Consider the following 22,235-nt stretch of genomic DNA (forward strand, 5'->3'; position numbering starts at 1 on the left):
CACATCTATCAGCATCCCCGGATACTTCAATCTCTGCTTGAATGTGAGATTCAACTTTTCCAAATTCATCACAATCCCAAGATGGTAACAAAAGGAAAACTGGTGATCTTGATCCTGTAGCCATTGCCTCCCTGAGGAGACCATGATCAACCAATCATCGAGATACATCAAGAGACATATCACATGCGAATAGGATGAAGCTGACACCAGTGTGAACACTTGGGAAGCATTACTCCTTGTGAAACACAGGGTCTTGAACTGATACAGCATTCCATGGGGAAGAAATAGAGGTACTTATGAGAGGACTGATGAATGGGCACTTGGGAATATGAACTCTTCAGATCTGAAAGCATGAACTCTCCTTCTCAGATGAAAGTTAGTAAAGTTCCTACCATTTCCATCCTGAACCTAGAGTCAACTGCATTCTTCGCCAACATCCCTTCCATCTCTGTCAAAAAGGCTAGGGTTTTCAGAGACGTTGGCGGATAGTTCGAGAACGCTATTGGTCTGCAAGATAAAGGAAATAGTGTTCCAGAAAAGGTAGCAAGTAACCATACCAAAAGGACATCCACTACCCAAGGTTTGATCCTGTGTCGCTACCAAGTTGCCCAATGACAGGTATCACACTACTCTCAGCAGAAGAAAAGGGGGAGCACCAACTTGAGGGGCCACACAAGAGCTGATCAATGACCAAGGACCTACCTGAAGCTGGCACCATGGTTGCCATACCCAGTTTGTTGCATTCAAGAAGGAGTAATAGAACCTCAAAAAAGTACAATCTAACTCTGGGCTCTCTGGTTCCAATGGTACTGGGCAAGGTCCGGTGGTATCTTTGGGGCACAAAAATCTTGAACATTCTAATCCCTCTCCAGGGATGAAAGCTAGGAAGTTGCTTAGGAGACCTACTGAATCCCCCCTAATAAATACGAGCATACAATCAACATAATCATGATCCAATGAATGACGAGGTTGGTTGTCATGGAGGAAAGATAAATTTCTAGCAAAGATCAAAAGAGAGACAGAAGGGATACAAAGTATCTTTCCCTCTGTTGACTGTGATGGAGGGTAACCAACAGCCATGTCAAAAGCACACAGCAGTGTCATCTCAGCCACCAGTCCGTTGTTGCTTGTTGCATGCAAGCACACAACAATGCCCTCAAGAGGTGCCTTTTTCTCAATTTGATATACCAAAGTATTCAAAAGATGAAAGGTAGTAGCACTTGCCTGTCAAGGAGAAAGGTGAAAGAGAGCACCCAAGCTTCTCCAATACTTTTCTTCCTAATGGCAACAGTAATACAGCACCAAACAGGGCCGTGCATCTCCAACCAGCCTGGCTACCAAGGTAGTCAACCTAGCCACTTGGGCCTTGGCTCTACAAGGTCAAGACCCTAACTCCTGAGGGGCCAGGAGCACGGGATTATGATCAAGAAACATGCACGGCTGATCATGGGGCCATGCATTCTTGGTCAGCATTAGAACGGGAAGAGGATGAGGAGAATGAGGAAGAGCTGGAGTAAGAGAGAACTTGTTCTACCTCTTACCAATGTTGGGTTCTGCGGTTCTGCAAGCAGAAGTCATCAGAGCTATCATCGACAACAATATTTCTCCTAAGGGATACCACAGGGGTTGCTCTGACAGGATTTACAACACTGGAATTACTGTTACATGAAAGTAGTAGGCACTTTCACTGGCACCAGTATCAGAATCTAGTGCTGGGGTCACTAGTATGGAGAGTATGGGAGTAACAGGCACAGGGGTAGGGGTGACAGGAGCCAGGGTGGGAGGCACAGAGGAATGGTACTGAAGCTAATTACAGGGAACGGGGAATGAGCAACGGGATGGTATGTACAGTACAGGTTTACCAGCCCAAGAGCCTTCTCACACCCTTACAGCTTCAGAGCATCTCCTTCCACAGGGAGAGAAGCCTACTTAGCTGTTTTCTTGCGTCAGGGCACACTGGGAAATGACCCTTGGGGTCACTGAGATTACCCATGAATCACAAGAGTTGCTCCGCTCCCTAGTTGGAAAAGCCGAATGCTATAACACCAGGGGCTCCAAGAGGGAAAATAGCCCAGTGAGAAAAGGTAACAAGGAAAAATAAAATATTCTAAGAACAGTAACATTAAAATAAATATCTCCTATATAAACTATAAAAACTTTAACAAAACAAGAGGAGGATAAATGAGATAGATTAGTATGCCGAGTGTACCCTCAAGCAAGAGAACTCTAACTCAAGACAGTGGAAGACCATGGTACAGAGGCTATGGCGCTACCCAAGACTAGAGAACAATGGTTTGATTTTGGAATGTTCTTCTCCTGGAAGAACTGCTTGCCATAGCTAGAGTCTCTTCTACCCTTGTCAAGTGGAAAGTACTCTGCAAAATGGGATAACTACGAACAATCACACTACTCAGTTGCAGTGAGTGGATCTATTGGTGATTTAATCATAAACCAATGAAGTGTTCAACCTATACTAGAATTCTTATTTTGTTCCATTATTAAACAACCATGGATAGGAGAAAACAGTACAATCATACTTGTCGCAGTTGAAGAGTCTTTGACAGGAGAGTGGGTGGGATTACTTGATCGTGCTTACAACCTACCATTAACAAATTTGTTAACAATTTCAACAGCTGTTCCAGCTCTGTTTAAGTCAATTCCATATTTTACAGGACTAAAGGGTTGTATACGTATAGGTCTAAACATAAATAGCAACAAAAAATGACAGTACAAAACAAAATAAATTTTCTTTAAATAAGTTAGTAATCTGTAAAAAATCAGGATTTTTTCAACTAAAATCTATGAGAGAGAGAGAGAGAGAGAGAGAGAGAGAGAGAGAGAGAGAGAGAGAGAGAGAGAGAGAGAGAGAGAGAGAGAGAGAGTACACTCGGGCCCACTATTCCATCTTATTTTTCTTCCTCTTATTTTGTTACAATCTTTGTAGTATAGTTGTTAGGTAGTGGGTTAGCCAGGGCACCAGTCACCCATTGAGATACTACCACTATAAAGTTATGGCATCTTTTGACTGGCCAGACAGTGCTACACTAGATTCTTCTCTCTCGTTACGGTTCATTTCCCTTTTCCTGCACATACACTGAATAGTCTGGCCTATGAATCAGATTTTTACAGTTAGGCAGGTATGCGAGAAATATTCAGCAAAAGGTAAGGAGGTGTATGTTGCGTTTATGGATCTGGAGAAAGCATATGATAGAGTTGATAGGGAAGCAATGTGGAATGTGATGAGGTTATATGGAGTTGGTGGAAGGTTGTTGCAAGCAGTGAAAAGTTTCTACAAAGGTAGTAAAGCATGTGTTAGAATAGGAAATGAAGTGAGTGATGGGTTTCCGGTGAGAGTGGGGCTGAGACAGGGATGTGTGATGTCGCCGTGGTTGTTTAACTTGTATGTTGATGGAGTGGTGAGAGAGGTGAATGGTCGAGTGCTTGGACGAGGATTAAAACTGGTAGGCGAGAATGACCATGAATGGGAGGTAAATCAGTTGTTGTTTGCGGATGATACTGTACTGGTAGCAGACACAGAAGAGAAGCTAGACCGACTAGTGACAGAATTTGGAAGGGTGTGTGAGAGAAGGAAGTTGAGAGTTAATGTGGGTAAGAGTAAGGTTATGAGATGTACGAGAAGGGAAGGTAGTGCAAGGTTGAATGTCATGTTGAATGGAGAGTTACTTGAGGAGGTGGATCAGTTTAAGTACTTGGGGTCTGTTGTTGCAGCAAATGGTGGAGTGGAAGCAGATGTACGTCAGAGAGTGAATGAAGGTTGCAAAGTGTTGGGGGCAGTTAAGGGAGTAGTAAAAAATAGAGGGTTGGGCATGAATGTAAAGAGAGTTCTATATGAGAAAGTGATTGTACCAACTGTGATGTATGGATCGGAGTTGTGGGGAATGAAAGTGATGGAGAGACAGAAATTGAATGTGTTTGAGATGAAGTGTCTAAGGAGTATGGCTGGTGTATCTCGAGTAGATAGGGTTAGGAAAGAAGTGGTGAGGGTGAGAACGGGTGTAAGAAATGAGTTAGCGGCTAGAGTGGATATGAATGTGTTGAGGTGGTTTGGCCATGTTGAGAGAATGGAAAATGGCTGTCTGCTAAAGAAGGTGATGAATGCAAGAGTTGATGGGAGAAGTACAAGAGGAAGGCCAAGGTTTGGGTGGATGGATGGTGTGAAGAAAGCTCTGGGTGATAGGAGGATAGATGTGAGAGAGGCAAGAGAACATGCTAGAAATAGGAATGAATGGCGAGCGATTGTGACGCAGTTCCGGTAGGCCCTGCTGCTTCCTCCGGTGCCTTAGATGACCGCGGAGGTAGCAGCAGTAGGGGATTCAGCATTATGAAGTTTCATCTGTGGTGGATAATGTGGGAGGTTGGGCTGTGGCACCCTAGCAGTACCAGCTGAACTCGGTTGAGTCCCTGGTTAGGCTGAAGGACGTAGAGAGTAGAGGTCCCCTTTTTGTTTTGTTTCTTTGTTGATGTCGGTTACCCCCCAAAATTGGGGGAAGTGCCTTTGGTATATGGATGGATGGATTTTTTACATATTCTCCTCTGTCTTCACCCATCTGACAACACTGAGATTACCAAACAATTCTTCACCCAAGGGGTTACTGCACTGTACTTGTTCCGAGGCCACTTTCCTCTTGCTAAGAGTAGAAGAGACTCTTTAGCTATGGTAAGCAGCTCTTCTAGGAGAAGGACATTCCAAAATCAAACCATTGTCCTCTACAGTCATGGGTAGTGCCATAGCCTCTGTACCATGGTCTTCCACTGTCTTGGGTTAGAGTTCTCTTGCTTGAGGGTATACTCGGGCACACTAATCTATATAATTTCCCTTCCTCTTGTTTTGTTAAAGTTTATAAAGGAGATATTTATTTTAAGGTTGCTACTCTTCTTAAAATATTTAATTTTCCTTTCCTCCCTCTTCTATTTTCCCTGTTGGAGCCCCTAGGGCTTATAGCATCCTGCTTTTCCAACTAGGATTATAGCTTAGCAAGTAATAATAATAGTAATAATAATAATAATAATAATAATAATAAATGAAATATTTATTTTAGTGTTGTTAATGTTCTTAAAATATCTTACTTTAATTATTAGTTACTTCTCTTATTTCCTTGTTTCCTTTCCTCACTAAGCTATTTTCCCTGTTGGAGCCACTGGGTCTATAGCATCCTGATTTTCCAAATAAGGTTGTAGCTTAGCAAGTAATAATAATAATAACAATAATAATAATAATAAAAACAGTTGTGTCCCTATAAGGGATTACAGTTACATTATTTGTTGTGATGCAACAATAATCTATAAAATAATGGTCCTTAAAAGTCCTTTGTCTCTTCTATATACCAGCTTTGAAGGCTTGTGCTACAGAGTAATTTTTGTGGAACATAAAGGTTGCGGCAAACCCATGTATATTATGTGCTCAAGGGGGTACCACTGGAAATTCTTCCCCTGAGGATTCATAAGCTATCATGATTGTTTCTCCTAACCCAAAAGATATTATTTCTGGATACTTTGTTTTTGGAGTGGCCAGTGCTCACAAATAAATTGGCGATTTTAATTTTAAGATACAGTACTGCGTTCTTTTCAAATATTTTTGCACTGGTGTTATGGGACAGAGTAACGTGTCATCTGGGGCATCAGTTACCTCTTTGAGAGACAAGATCGTATAATGAATCAAATCTGATATCGTCTTCAACCGGATTCTGGGTTTTAGCCCCAAATTTGGGAATGAAAGACAAGAATAGTTCTCTCCATCTTCTGGAATGTAATGTAGGATAAGATAGACTGTGTAATTTGCTTACTCTCTTGGCTGAAGCTTAGGCAAGGAGGACGACGGTCTTTAACGTAAGGTCCCTATCTAAGGCTTTATGCATAGGTTCATAAGGGGCTTGTCTTAAGCCCCGTACAACTTTCGCCACATCCAAAGTAGGGGGTTTGAGTTCTCGAGGAGGAGAGATCAAGCCCTTTCAGTTTGAATACCTGGTTCAAGGCCAAGCAGTAGCCTTTCACCGCAGTAGACTGAAAGGGAATTCTTGTTCCTCAAGAACACCCATAAAGTCTGCAATCAGGGGAATAGAGGCCTTGAGTGGAGCAATATTACCACTATGACACCAATCGCAGAAGGTTTTCCACTCAGCCTGGTATACTGCTGTGGAAGATTTTCGCAGATATCCAGAAAGCTGTTTCTCAGTTGGTATTCAAAAGCCTTTATTTCGGAGGAGATGCTGGATAGTCTCCAACCGTGAAGAGATAGGCAATGCACTGCGTTGTGGAATATTATGAGTGGTTGTTGTAGTAGGTTTGGCTATTCTGGAAGTTCTCTTGGAACGCTAGGGTTGCGGCAGGACCACAGATATCATGTGCTTGATTGGGGATCCTTGGCAATGCTTCCCTTGAGGACTGTAAGTTCTTTTGATAGATTTCTCTACCAGTAAGAAGTTGCATTTTTTAAAACTTCCTCTGGTACAACCAGTGTTCATGCCCAGATTGAAAATTTTTTGGCCTATAATCTGTTCTGTTGTTCATTTCTGAATTTTGAATTGATCTCACTGGACAAAGTAAAACAACACCCAGATAATCAGTGGCCTCCTTGAGAGATAAGATTGTAAAGAAGTTCAACTGATATTCCCCTGGTATCTGGGTTCCGGTCACAACCTCGTGAGTAAAGGAAACAAAATTTCTTTGTACCCTCTGTAATGGGACACAAGATGAAATAGACCATGTAGGCTGTTTATTCTTCTTGGCTGAAGGTAAGGCAAGGAAGACGGCAGTCTTCAAGGTAAAATCCCTGCCTTAGGCATTATGCGTAAGATTGTGGGGGCTTTCTTAAAATAATTGAGCACCCTTCTCTGCATTTGAAGAGAGGGGGTTTTGTTCTCAGGGGGGACAAGCCTGTCTCCTAAAAATTCAAACAAGAGCTGAGAGATCTCCTGAAGAGGGGAGGTCAAGCTCTTTCAGATTGATAACTTGATTCGAGGTCTAGCGGTAGTCCTATACTGCCTTGACTGAAAAGGAATTCGTTCCTTGGAATCGTAAAATAGCTCATATTTCAACCCCGATCATTAAAGGTTCCACTTAGCCCGATAGACTGTTGCGGACAACTTTCAGGGACATCTGGACAGTTGTTTAGCAGCTGGGCTTGAACTCCCTTCTCTCAAAAGCGAAGCCAACTAGTCTCATGTTGTGAGGTGGCAGGCAATGCACTGCAGCTTAGAACTATCTCAGCATGAATGACCTATTAGGTTTAGTCATTCTGAAAGTTTCCTCAGGGCTTCCGTGAGAAGTTCCAGTAGGTCTGGGTACCACTCCTCTGTTGTCTCCTTTGAAGATACTAGTGTTATTCTGACTCCCTTGGATGTCCTCTTAAGTCCTAGTTGCATGTTTATAAAACTGTGAGGGAACTTTGAAATTACAAAGTGTTGATCTGTCACGCAGAGTGGGGTGCGTTGATCATAAACTAGATTGTGGGGTTCTGGTAGGAACATGTGCGTTAGCATCGTTATGTTGCTGAGGAATACTCTAACTCGTTAAAATGTTGGCACATGATGTGTCGTCATTACAGATGGGCATGACTACTTGTTTTGTATTACAGGCTTGCTTCATGTGTGGAGAAGTTTCATCACATGCAGGGATGGTGACACGTAGGGGGGACGTCATCCCGCGTAGGAACAGCAGTGTGTACAGCTTCATCGGGCTAAACGGTAAACCTGGCTGAACCACAAAAAGCGATAGAGTGTACCTTTATCCTACTTTACTTACCAGCTCTCATAAGCTTGGAAGGAGAGGACAGATGAAAAGAAACACATGGTTTTGGTAGGGTTTGGAGAGTCGATGCACCTAAAGCAGTCCAACAATCCTTGTCAGAAACTACTTAAGAGTCCTTAAGACTCTATAAAGGAGATCTGAGCTTTGGACCCCTGTAAGTACGAGGCAAACCTAGTTCATGAAAATTGGTTGGACTGAAAAAAATCATTTTCCAACAAGGCTTCCTTAGGACTATGGGGAAAAGCCGTCTCAACTCTAAAGTTCCACAACCGGGAAAATAGGATGCTCTCGACATTCATATTGGACATGGTTCCAAGTACAGAAAGGCTTTCTCTGAAAAAATCTTTCACATGTTTACCCTTTGTAATCAGGATTACTAGACTGACCTGGCTCCTGGCTACTGTAGTAAGATTATTTTTTACAAGTGCCGGCTGAAGGTCCCGCCGTGTATGATCAACACTATCAAGATTACTTTGGGAATCGTCTTCTGTGATTAAAGTCTCAGAGGACTCACGATGCAAAATACTAGGGGGAGGCTTTCGAACAGAAAGGAACCTTCGTCTCCAACTCCTGTTTGGAGGAGACGAAATAGGAGAGAAATCTCACTTAGTTTCCTGTGATCAGAGTAATATCTCTCTCATTGGAAGAATGTCCCCACTCTACAATACTTACATCGGAATTTCACTGAAAACCTCTTTCTAGGCAAGAGGGACAAAAGGGATGTGGATCTACAAGAGTAGCTATCACTAAAAGGGTAAGAGAGTAGAATGCGAAAATCTTGATCGTAGAGAGGAAATGAGACACATCTTCTTAACTTCACTACCAGAAGTATTGTGGGAAAGCAACCAAGCGTCATGAACATGCTTCCCGCGCCGCAGGCACAGTGATTGCTTAGCAACTAAGTATGATTCAATAAATTTTCTTTGATTGTCTGGTCGTAGAAAACGAGACTACAAGTAACCCATATAGATCCGGATAGGAATAAATTATAAAGTTTTCAGAATTTACTCTTCTTTCTACTGCAAATTTACCTTTTCAAAACACGTTCTCACAGGCTAGGTGAAGCATGATACAATTGTTTAACAAAATTATTTTTCTATTATTTTCAAATTACTGTATAACATCTCTTATGAATTATTCTGTTGTACACACACAAGATCAACTTAGACTTCTTTAAAGCATACATAGTGTCTTAGAACTTCACAATATGTAATCACAGTATGAATGAAACTTGTCACAATCACTTTAACACATACCATTTAATTCCTTTTAATGCATATACCAAAAGGCAAGCTTGGTAAGTTATTATTCATTTATATATACAGTATATCGATATACTGTATATGTATTTAAATGTATATTTACTCATAACTATGATTACTGTTCAGTTTGTCACATGTTTTATGAAGAATAATTTTGTATGCATATAAGAATTTACGTGAAAATCATGAGCACAATTCTTGGTTGTGCTTCTTTTTTTTTTTTTTTAAATAAATTTTAAAATGCCATCAGACAATCACTTGAAAAGAATATCTTGCTTGAAAAGGAATAAACTAGAAGATAAAAGCATAAGTTCCATGACTTCCCAGGGATAATCTAGAGCCAGGGATTAAGAATTGTTAGGCAGAAAAATTCTTATATGAACCTAAAATACCCTAGGAGTAATATATTAAGCTATAAAAAAATGATATCATACTGTATATGCACATTAATGAATCCCTTAAATGTTTAACTTATACAGTATTTTTATGAACAGTACTTTTGAAAGTAGTATCTGGTCTTTGACTTAGGGTAGAATCTGCTAATCACTACTTCTTGTAAATTTTGCCTCTTATTAAGAAATCTATCCACTATTTCTTTGGCTTCAAGTTTAGTCTCCCCATACGTTTATTTTAAAAGTACACTATCATAAATAAGGAGTCTGACCTGAAAATTTTCAAGTGATCCCTTGTTTGTAATGACTGTTCCAAGGGGTGGACACAGAGTTTTGGAAGATCCCATAAAATAAGACAGTATTAAAATATAAACACTAATTTATAAAGAATCAAGAGACCCCAAAAAGTTACCTTGTGTGTGTCTGCAGAAATACTGGTGATACCTTCTACTCTAAAATCGAATGGTTCTACAGGATATCCTGCCTCCTCCATGAATGCAATGAGGAAGCCTCCCAGACAGGCATCCACATGAACAGGAATGTCATACTGAACACCCAGGCTTGCAATTTCTTCAATGGGATCAATAACACCATGAGGAAACTGAGGAGCAGAGCCAGCAAGCTACAAATTGGAAGAGAAAAAACAAAAACCTTTAGTAAGAACAAATATATTATATATAGTAAAATCTGTCTGAACAACAATCACACATAGTAAAAGTAAATAGAAATGGGACAATAAGACCAAAATAAGCAAAATCCAAAGGACCTCTTGAATCACTATCCAATAACTAGTCAAAAATATGCAAAAGTATAAAACTAACACTACGGTAGGACAAGATACAAACAAAACACTCACCATGCAAGTTCTAGAAGTTATCATTTTCTTCATGGCAGAAATGTCTACTTTCATGGTCACAGGATCAATAGGTACGTGTTTGATTGGAATTCCCAATAGCTGGGCAGCTAAAAAAAATATGAGTATGTAACTTTTACACAAAACTAATTTACCTTAAAATATTCATTCCTTATAATTTTTAGTTAGTTTCTTCATGATTGAAAAGTTAACTTTTATTATCTACTGTACAGGTAAAAAGGCACATGTTTTGTTAGGATTCCCAGTAACTGGGTAGCTGGAGAAAAATAAATATATGTAATCTTATATATATATATATACAGTATGGTATATATATATATATATATATATATATATATATATATATATATATATATATATATATTCATATATATTTATATGTGTGTGTGTGTTTGCATAGTAAACCCATGCCTTTGGACAAACCAGGTAATCATCAAATAAATTTCAGTGCTCCACAACTATAGGTGGACTCTCTGGTCTCTAGCCGCTATAAGCATCATTATCCATGTTATAAGAACCATGAGACAGTGAAGCTGGATGACAAGGACACATCGTAAGTTAACTTTTTCTTTTAAACAATTTGTTTACAAAAATTAATTTCACCAAAATCTCTATTCAGATGGGAGATATTGATAAGCTTAAAATACAAGGACTCAATAATTCACAGTTGCATTAGTGGAAAAACTTCTTGGAATTGCTCTTAAAATTCAGAATACTGTATATGGCTTTCAAAGACATAAAAGAAGTTAAAATCCTGTTAAACAAATCCCGGTACATAATAGAATATCTTAAGAGGTCTGTATTTTCTACATTTTCAGTTTCTGTAGCAACTTTTTATTACACACTCATCATGGAATATCATGGAGCAAGATACATGTACTGCCATACATGATACGCCAACTAAAAAATGGAGAATATCACTTATCAATTAAATGTGACATAAAGGAAATAACCTGGAGTCAGTTATCCAGAATCCCACAATGAAACTGAGATAAGGAATCTCACCCCAAGTAAGATGTAAGAATGGAATTTGGGCCATAAGGCTTAACACCAAGGCCTAGGAGGCCATTTAAGTGTGGAAATACAAGTGGGGGAAAAACCTACATTTGCACAATGAAATAAAAAAATAAGAGGTTGGATAGCAAAATGGAAGAAGGAACATTGGTAAATTAGGTTCTACTGTACAGGGACCCACACGGCGCTTAGGGAGGTAGAACCGCTTCTGGGTCTTGAGACCCTGGAGGAGCTTGGAGGCGCTATGACTCTTGGGGGCGTCCGCATGGCTGGCCATTATCTTGTCGATATGCGCTATGCCCAGACTAACGTCTCTAGCCAGGGGAAGAGCCAGTGAGGGCCTCTGCTGCACGGGGGTATCGACCAACCTGCTGAGGCCCGAGAGCCAGTCTTCGTTTGTGGTGGGCTTCAGCTCGTCTAGCCTGTGGTGCCGTCTAATGAGGGCTATAACCTTCCTGTACGCTGAGACCTCGGCCGCTGAGCCTTTCGTGCCGTCTCCTAGGCCCTCCGTCGGATGTTCCTCTGTCTGAGAAGGGGCACCCCCGACGGATGGTGCCGCTTGGGGAGGAGGCATCTTTTTGTCGCGGCACACCTTCGGCGGTTCTGGATGGAGGACGGGCATCGCCGCTGGGATTGAGGCCTCCGTCCTGGGCTCGTCTCTCCCCACGGGAGACCAAGCTGCTGCGGGCTTCCTCGTGGCTACTGGATGTCTCTCGGGTTCCGGCCGGCTTGTCAAAGACTTGGAGGCTGGGACACGGCTGCCAGTCCGAAGGGGCGACTCTCTCCGCTGGGCGGATGGAGTCGGAACTTTCGCGGACTTATGCCTGTCTCCTGGGGCCTGAAGTGAGGATTCCCTCCGACGCTCGGACCTGCTGTAGGGGACGTACTTTGTGGTGGGAGAACGAGCCCTTGGGAGCCAGCCAGAGGTACCCGGAACTGCTGAAGCTCCCAGGAGGTGGCTGCGCGGGATGGCGATACTCACCCATTCCTCCCTAGGGGAGCGGCTTCTTCTGTACTTCCTCCTGGGGGATCTAGCGTGCCTCCTGGTGTGGCGAGATCTGGAACGGGAACGGGACCTCCTCCTGCGGGACCTGTCTCGTCTCCTCTTTTAGTCCCTCGGAGCTCCATCCTCCGAGAAGTAAGAGTATGACTCGAACGAGGAGCCCGAAGACCTGTAGGACCGCACCGAAGATTCCGAGTCGTCCCGCGCTGCTGGTGGTTCCTCGTGTCGATCCGTAGGAGACGAAGACTCCAGGAAGACGGGAGGGAGCGTTGCTGAAGACGCTGGGGGAGAGCGAGGTAACTTCTTGCTGGGGAACCAGGTCTCGAACTCTTCCTCCAGCCTCATGAGCGACCTGAAGGTCGTCCTCGGCGGCGCCCACGCGAGGGGATCCGACGATGGCGAGTCCTCCTTCTCGGCGTCTCCCACGGCTGCAGACGTACCTGAAATACAGGCCTATGAAGCGGAGGAAGAGGCTGCAGCAGCCTTTCCCACATAGGATCATCGGAAGAGCCGGGCCCTGCTGGCACCAGGATTCCGTCTTCTGAACACACTCCCGTCCCTCCCTCAGGGCCCCCACTTGCCTGGACCGACAAAACATCCCCACTAGCAAGTATCTCAGACTCCTGGGGAAGAGCAATGGGCCTCTTCCCCGCAACTGACTTACCTCGTCCCCTACTCTGGGTAGGGGAAGGCGGCTGAGAAGCTCTATCAGACGAAGCATCGGGAGAAGCAAGCGGCGAGGAGACGCTCGGCTTCCTAGGCGACCTCTTGGATGCCTCCTTCTTCTTGGTGCTGTAGCGCACCCACTGCACCTCGTTCCAGGACTCGCACTCCGGACACGTGGCTGTAGGGGAACATGCACTGCCCCTACACAACGAACACAAGGAGTGCGGGTCGACTTCAGGCTTCGAAAGAAAAGCACCACACGATTTACCGGCCATAGGCCCGGGACAACGACGGGGATGCTCCATCACGCACTAGTAAGGCACCGCGAGACACAGGAACACAGAGGGAAAGGGTAGGAAAGGGTATGGAAAGAGCACAATGGGACCACGTGGGGACAGCGTGAGACACAAAGGGGTCGGGGACACAAAGGGTCGCACTGGGTAAGGAGAGCGCGTCGAGATGTTATCGCGGCACGACCAGAAAACTTACTGGAGCTCGAGACCTGAGCAAGCATGCTCTCTGACCCCGGGTCGCCTCGTGGCGCGTATCACTCTGCCAGAGGTTACCCCTCATAGAAAATGGAAGTAGGGTAAACTACACAAAATTCTGGTTGATTGGGAGGAGATCCAAGATACTCCTAAGAAAGTAGTTCGAGGTAAGTACTCCGTGTTGGAACAAACAGGGATTAAAAAGATTAAATAAATAAATTCATAAAATTAATTAAAGCTTGTGATAAAACCCAATATTCTGTATACATTTTTTCAAGTTCAAGGTATTAAAAAATTCCCCTAGTATACTGTACCTCTTAGGATATGTCTTGGAGTGAATGTGTTCTCTGAAGATTAAAATCAGGATAATCAACTAAAAAATGCTTAACATCAATAGTCACTTGACAGCTACTACAAAGATGGGCCTGTCTCCCTTCCCCACTCTCCATTAAATAGGAGTGGGTTGCATGTGTATGGCCAATAAGCAGCCTGGTTAAAATTATATCCCTCCTACTTGTAGAATTACAAGATAACCATTTATCCACTAAAGGGTGGATTTGTTTCAACTTTGTATTAGTGATTAGTTCAGACCATCGAGCCAGCCACTTATTTTTACAGTGAAAATATATATTGCTTCTAAGGTATTTGTAAGGAACACTTATGAGGGATGTGTTAAGTAGCCCTAAAGCTTCCTCAGCTGTCTTATCTACTCGTTCATTTCTATCCACCCCAATGTGGGCTAGGACCCAACAGAAGTGAAGACCAATATTCTTCCTAGACTGCAGAAGTACTAACCAGTTCTGCACCTCTTGTACTAAATGATGGAATAGCATAAGCTAATATGTGAATTGATTTGCTATTTGAGACCCATAGCGATGCAGTTCAACTAAGGCTCTACTATTAGCATAGAACTATTCAAGATTTAGGTGCAAAATTCAATTTTTAATGAATATTTGAAAAAATATATAGATTTGGGGACAAATACGCCCATCGGTTGTTTGTCTAGGGGGTGAAGAATTTGAGGACGTATATCACGTCCATCGGTCATTGATGAGTTGACATTTACATTCCAAACTTTGGTACCATACACAATACTCTATTGCACAAGAATGCACTTCAGAATCAGCAATATTTCATTTATCAAGACTGTACAATCATCACTAAAAATTTTATTTACTTCTAACTCCAGTGCATAAGGATCTGAGAACTTACCTTTATCAAAAGCAGCATGTGCAGTAACAGGAACAAGCATTTCTGGTTTTTTTATTCCTTTTACATTAATGGCATAATCTCGATATGCCTTGCATGCTAAAACTATGCTTTCTGTTCCCCCTGAGGTTATCTGTTGGCATAAACCAAAGTGACACGTTACAGATTTTCTTTAGGTCATATGATACAAAAATTACAGTACTGTATACTTACATTGTAAAGATAAATTTTCTAAATGCAGTAAGTTCCACAATAGAACAAACAACTTATGAACCTGTGTGCTTAATATGTGCAAAGTGAAATAAAAATCAATTATATTTATTTTTAAAAGCATTCTATGTACAAAAAGTTGCAGGAATTCTTGATACAAATACAGTATTAGGTAGCTCACTAGCTGTGGTGAAATCATCTGATAAAAAAAGAATGGAGGGTAGAGGGTGGGGATTATGAGCTGGATGCCTAAATTCATAAATGTTGGACTGAGAACCTACTCTTGGGATGCCTTTTGTTGTTATCTGGGGAACTTAGCATTTTCTTTTATAAATACTTCTTTTTGGGTCTCCACAATTTCTAGTCACTCCATTGCTGAGTAAAAAAAATTAATCTGCCAGTTGGCTGACATTACACATACGTTTAGAGACCCAGCATTTGGTAGGTAAGAAGCTCACTTCTGGCAAGACATCAGCTTACCAATGTAAGCTATGTAAGCTGTTCTCTTTAAATAGGACAAATTTTTGAAATAATAAGTACTTTTCCTAACTTTACAAATCTGAGTCCTTTACTATAGGAGAATAGATAACAGCGAAGCTGTAGCATGGTAGTTAAACTCATAACGGTGCAACAACCAACACTTAATTCAATTACCTATCGGTAGCAGAGAGGCGACCGGGCCCCATAGGCTCACTGACAACTTCACTTAGATTGAAGCCTGGGACTTTCTCGAGGACTGATGATGGTGGGAAAGTTTGTGTAGAGCTCAGGCTTGTATAGTTAGTAGAAATACAAATTACTTTAAAAATACAAACCATCGTCCTTTACTATAGGTGACTCATCCTTAGGTGGGAGGAAGTCCCTTTTTCAACTGTCTGGAAATCTAATCCAGGAACACAAAACTCGAGCATCTTAGATGCTAAAAGAGTAAAGGCTCCTTACACCTTGTGAATCCCAGAAGGAGAACCAGCAGGTTTCATGGCACTGGCTTTTAAGGGTTGTTCTCGAGCCAGAATCCTCTGGTCATAGACCTGGCAAGTAGAATAAAGAGTTTGCTGGCGCAAAGACTTGATGTATATTTCAAGCTTATTGGTTTGCCTGGCTACATCACACTCCCTTTCGTAAGAAGTGTGGGGCAAAGACTTTTCCGTGGTTTAGCATGGAACACCTTCATGGAACGTGGGCTACCCTAACTATCAGATTGAGTCCAGCTGAAAAGGTCTTTAGAAGCTGTACCCCCAAAAGAATGAAAATTGAAAAAAGAATGAAAAAGCCAGTCATTCTTTGCTTTCATCCCAGTCTTGTTCACAACCTCAGCCCTTGATCTGCAGTTACTAGTCCTGTGATAATAGCAGAGGCAGCTATACAACCCGGTGAGCAGCTGCAACAGATTCTGAGGGAAAAGCATCTAGGAACCTGAGAGCCACATCCTGCAAGTAGTGAGCAGTGTCATCTGACACTTCCAACACCTGCCTGAAGAACTTGCATCACAGAGAAATTCCTCTTGAAAGCAAAAGAGGTACTAATACCTTTTACATAAACAGCTTTTAATTTTGTCCCTTCCGTGCCAGGGAGGGATGAAACTCAAAAGCATTAAATGCATACACTTCAACGAAGCCCTTGGATACAGTCAAAGGATCTGCAGGAAACCAAGGAAAAACACACTTCTTACATTCGAGAACGAGCTGAACAATCACCGAAAGCCATTCACATAAATCACAAACATGCTGGAGAAGAAAGAAAACAAAATCAATATACAGAAATTTTAACCAGAAGAATGTCTGTTCTCACCCACAGCTGAGATCTAAGTAAAGTAGGAAGTTAGTTGACGGGAGGGGGGGTGTAATCATCTACTCGCTACCGAGAGGTAAATTACCTGTCGGTTGTTACACCCCATTATAATTTCAACTGCCGTGTTGCAGCATCGCTGTTATCTATTCTCCTATAGTGAAGGACGATGGTTTGTATTTGAGTAGGAACAAATTTTTTTTTTGTATACCCCACCAATCATCTAATCTTTGCCTATTTTTATTTATTTTCATCATCTTTACATATTTCGCTTTGTTCTTTACAGATTTCGTGTACTATTTAATGACCTACAAAGACTAAAAAGAATTTGTTTTAGTGGGCTTCGTCCCCAGCAAGTTTCATTTCACTGCCTTTTCAGGTTGAATCTTATTAGTATATATTTTTTTTTTAATGGTAAACAAGTATCGAGCAGTACAATCTTATATTATCCACACAATTCATCTTCGGTTTTTCTCAAGTTGACAAGTAATGCCTAACATGGATAGGAGTTCTGGTTGGTACTTAAATGTTACCCATATTCTCTTTTCAGATATAAACTTAGGTAGCTTATTTGTGTACCTCAAGTTTTATAATTGATATTCAGCCCACTATCAAAGTACTGTATCAGTGGTCCTGTCCATAATTCTCCTTTTGGGTGGTGTTCATGTAGTTCTTAATAATTAGCTATGAGCAAGTCATTAGTGTTTTTATCTCCCTTAATTGTATGCTGATGTCATTTTTTAATATCAAAGATGAACTGTAATTATATAGCATTTAAATTCATTTTTCAGATGTATGTAATTTTTTCAATGCTTGCACAGTTAATCTCAGAAATAATATATTTTCGTTTACATTATAAAAATGAAATAATTTTTCTTTTATGTTGGTATTTTCATTATTTCTTGCAAGAAAACAGAAAGGGTTTTACGTATTTCCCATGTAATTCTTTGTCAAGTTCACGTTATATGTCTGGTGACGTCATATTACAGTACTGGCAGAAGCAGTGGCAAACCAAGTGATGTCCTTTCGATGCATTGTAAAATTCATTATGAAGATATTTTGAATAAATCTTTAAAAATCATATAAATGATACTCCTTGGTATTCGTATGTGCGCATTTCTCCATATGGTAGCGGGATCTATAGACTAGCTGATCACAACAAAAATAAACAAAAAAGGCAGTTATTGTTGATTGTTAAAATGATCCCAAATTGATAAATAGCATACAAACATGCTTTGATAAAGCATATGCTATTCTATGAACCAAAAGAAATTATATAATGATATACAGAAAGAAAATATTGATGACATATGACTAAGATCACTACAGTATCATGACACAGCATAATAAATCTACGTAAACTTTATACTTTAAGTTCGACATGCATCAAGATCAAGTTAAAACCCATTTCTTGGTTCTTATCTCGGTCATCGATGACTACCTGTACAATGCCATTTAGCAAACCCTTCGGAAGTCAAAGCAGATCGTTTGGGAGCCATGATCTCTAAACAAATGGAAGGGAAAAGTCGGACAAAATAAGTTGGGATGAAGCGAGAGATGTACACACGAGGACACACGAAGCCAGAGTGAGGCCGAGTCAGTGAGAGATGAAATGTTGTGCTGGGCTGAGAAGGAAGTGGGGCAAAGCAAACCGGGTGCAAAGGAGCGTGGTCGGTTTGAAATTGTCGCACCACGAGAGTACTTATCACTAACCTGCAAATGTGGGACTTTTTATTTTATACATTATACGGTTCTCCGCGTCGCTAATGGGCGAAATCGCGAACAAAGAACACATGGATGAGGGCCGACTGTAATTACGTTCAAGCACATCAAAAGTGAAGACTGAGAGTGTGCACTCCAGGCACAAATGTATATGTGTAGGGCCATCAACTGTAGACTGAGGCTGAGTGCAAGCTAACAGGAGACCATGTACAAACACCAGCATTCTAGAACAAGAGAAGGGTACATGTAAACAGTCGAATACTTCAGATCAGGTGTGTATGCGCTGGCAGATAAGGGCGTGCTCCTGTAGGAAAACTTGTAGGAGTACACAGCTGAGTGCATCCATAGAAGTGTTCAAAATCAGATCAGTGCACATGATGTATCTCACAAAGATCAGAAGATCTAACTTGTCCAAGCATTGAATTGGGAAAGTCTGGAGAGTGCTTGTAGGGGCGTGCTTTCATGTCAGGGAGCGCTTCTGTAGGATCAAGTGAGCACATAGTAGTGAGCTAGTGGGTACAAGAAATGGAGCGCATGTTTAAGCACATGAACAGCTGAGGGTGCGCAAAGTAGCCAGCAAGTGAGCATGCACAAGTTGTCTTCTTTTCGTCCTCGATGAAGAAGGGGAAAGGGCTCCTGAAGCACCACCATCTGCCCTACAGGGAGAGAAATAGGAGGAGTTATGCTTACACAACTCACAACACCTATCGATCGGATTTTAGGACTTCTCTGTCCAAAACGGAGAAAGAAGAGTGGAGCCCTTCCCAGCTATGCTAAAAACATACTCCTATTAAAGGACGAGGGTCTATATTCCTGTAGGAACAATTGGTTCTTTCCAATTCCTATCTTCACCCTACTGTACTACTTTCATATCTTATACTTTTCTGAACAATCATAATCCATCCCTTCTTCTATCTACCAAGGCACTGCCCCCAATTTTGGGGGGTAGCCGACATAAAAAAAAAAAAGAACAAAAGGGTACTTTTCTTCTCTTAGCTCCTCCCAGCATGACTGCTAGGGTGCCACAGCCCACCCTTTCCTGTTATCCAACACAAATGAAGCTTCATATGCTGGATCCCCTACTGCTGCAACCTCAGCGGTCATCAAAGTGACTGGAGGAAGCAGCAGGGCCTATTGGAACCGCGTTACAATCACTTGCCATTCATTCTTATTTTTAGCACGCTCTTTTGTCTCTCTCACATCTATTCTCCTATCACCTAGAGCTTTCTTCACTCCATCCATCCACCTAAACCTTGGCCTTCCTCATGTACTTCACCCATCAACTCTTGCATTCATCACCTTCTTCAGCAGACAGCCATTTACCATTCTCCCTATATGGCCAAACCACTTCAACACATTCATATTGACTAGCTGCTAATTCATTTCTCACACCTGTTCTTACCATCACTACTTCGTTCCTAACCCTACCTTATCACTATACACAAGCCATACTCCTCAGGGACTTCACATCAAACACATTCAATTTGTATCTCTCCGTCACTTTCATTCCCCACAACCCAAATCCATACATCACAATTGGTACAACCACTCTCTAATATAGAACTCTCTTTACATTCATTCCAATCCCTCTATTCTTTACCACTCCCTTCACTACCCCTAACACTTTACACCCGTCATTTACTCTCTGATGTATATCTGCTTCCACTCCACCAATTGGCAACAACAAACCCCAAGTACTTACTGTAAACTAATCTACTTCCTCAAGTAACTATACATTCAACATGACATTCAATCTAACCCCATCATCCCTTCTCTTACCCATATTGACTAGCACACCTTACTCTTACCCATGTTAACTCTCCACTTCATTTTCTCACACACCCTCCTAAAGACTGTCACTAATTGAGCCAGCTTCTCCTCCGAGTCTGCAATCAATACCGTGTCATATGCAAACACCAACAGACTCATCTTCCACTCATGATCACTCTCATCTATCAGTTTCAATCCTTAACCAAGTCCTTGAGCATTCATCTTTCTCACAACACCAACAAACAAATTGAACATCCATGACAACATCACACATCCCTGTCTCAGTCCAACTCTCATTGAAACCACTCACTCACTTGATTTCCTATCCTAACATATGCATCACTGCCTATGTATAAACTCTTCACTGCTTGCAAAAACCTTCCACCAATTCTATATAGCCTCATCACATTCCACATTACTTCCCTATCAACTCTATCATAAGCTTTCTCCAGATCCATAAATGCAACAACCAACTCCTTACCTTTTGCAAAATATTTCTCGCAAATCTGCCTAACTATATAATGTGATCCATATATTCCCTACCTCTTCTAAAATCACCTTGCACTTCTAAGATTGTATCCTCTGTTTTATCCTACATCCTATTAGTTAGCACTCTATCATATACTTTTGTAACCAGAGTCAACAAACTAATACCCCTTGAATTACAACACCCATGTCTATCTCCTTTACCTTTGTATACCAGAACAATACATGCACACACCCAGTCCACTGGTACAATTGAAAATATAAAACATATATTAAACAATCTCACCAACCATTCAAGTACAGTCACACCCCTCTCCTTTAACATCTCAGTCATCACACCATCCATACCAGGTGGTTTTCTTGGTCTCATTTCATCTAGTACTCTCTTCACTTCCTCTCTTGTAATCTCTCTCTTATTCTCACCTCCCATCACTGGCCCCTCAACAACTGCACCAGCCATTAGATTTGCCTCCATATTATTATTGACATTCAGCAACCTTTCAAAATATTCACCCCTCCTTTTTCTTGCCGCTTCTCCTTTCAACACCCTTCCATTTTCATCTTGCATCCCTTCTCATCTCCATTTAAAACTGAGACCTCCCCATCATTAATAGAAACTTACAAGGAAAATCAAAGAAAAAAGTAATTCAGAGTTAAAGATAACTTACACAACCACAACTCTTAGCACCACCATGAAACATTGTACAACACATCCTCACAACCTCTGCCTCCATCTTACGCACACCAGGGAAAACATCAGCATGGAGTGGATTGGACCACGCAGCCAAGCCTGGAAAAAAGTGAGCAAAATAAACATAGATAGTACATTGTAACCATAACTTTAAATTGAAATCCAAGTACAACAGTTACCAGTACAGTTACACAAAATATTACGTGAATATAAAACTGATAAAATAATAAAAATCACAATACTGCACAGTATAGGATACGCTATGTTCACACCCTTTAAGTTAAAAATAACAATAAAAAATAGCAATCAACCTCACCATACACCTCTGTTGTCAAGTCAGTTAAGGATTCGTTGTAATTGTACACTGTTCCTGAAGCACAACCTTCTTTCCAATTATAATGACCTGAAAAAATATTCAAATATTACTACTTACATAAAGTTTATTTCCCATATTAAGCAGTTGTTATGATGATATAGTACATTGAAATATTTTCAAAACCTTATAATGCAGACTGTTACTTAACATCAAAATTTTTAAAAATTAATTTGCATTTTTCCAAACTATGTAAACCTAAGTCCTTTAATACGAGTATGATTTCAGTATGATCTCAGCTGTTAAAATAAATAACAAGGTGTTGGTAGCTGCTGGCATATAGCGAAGAATGCCTTACACCCACTGTCAGCTCACTGAGTAGCCACTTTGACCTTCATCTTGGGCTTGTGGGGTGGATGAGGTGTTTAGTGCTAATTAAAGGACTCAGGTTTGTATACCTATGAAAACTACATATTACTAAAAAATTTTGTAATTAGTTCCTACATGGATACAAACCCTCATCCTTCAATTGGAAACTTATCCTTAGGTGGGAGGAAGTCCTTGTAACCAAACTGACTGG

The 22,235-nt window shown here is 41.3% G+C and overlaps 1 protein-coding gene across 5 annotated transcripts in view; it reads right to left on the minus strand.

Moving 5' to 3' along the window:
* Positions 1 to 22,235, minus strand: part of Sply (Sphingosine-1-phosphate lyase) — a 136,064-nt gene that overhangs the window by 27,567 nt on the left and 86,262 nt on the right. For all 5 annotated transcript variants that reach the window (XM_068362317.1, XM_068362313.1, XM_068362316.1 and 2 more), the window contains exons 5-9: positions 21,659 to 21,745; positions 21,320 to 21,441; positions 14,679 to 14,808; positions 10,278 to 10,384; positions 9,834 to 10,043 (exon numbers count right to left, since the gene is read on the minus strand). In XM_068362317.1, the coding sequence (XP_068218418.1) occupies positions 9,834 to 10,043; positions 10,278 to 10,384; positions 14,679 to 14,808; positions 21,320 to 21,441; positions 21,659 to 21,745 (656 nt within the window). The remainder of the gene's footprint in view (positions 1 to 9,833; positions 10,044 to 10,277; positions 10,385 to 14,678; positions 14,809 to 21,319; positions 21,442 to 21,658; positions 21,746 to 22,235) is intronic.

The sequence above is a fragment of the Palaemon carinicauda genome, chromosome 38 (assembly GCF_036898095.1).
Source record: "Palaemon carinicauda isolate YSFRI2023 chromosome 38, ASM3689809v2, whole genome shotgun sequence".
Taxonomy (NCBI): Eukaryota; Metazoa; Arthropoda; class Malacostraca; order Decapoda; family Palaemonidae; genus Palaemon; species Palaemon carinicauda.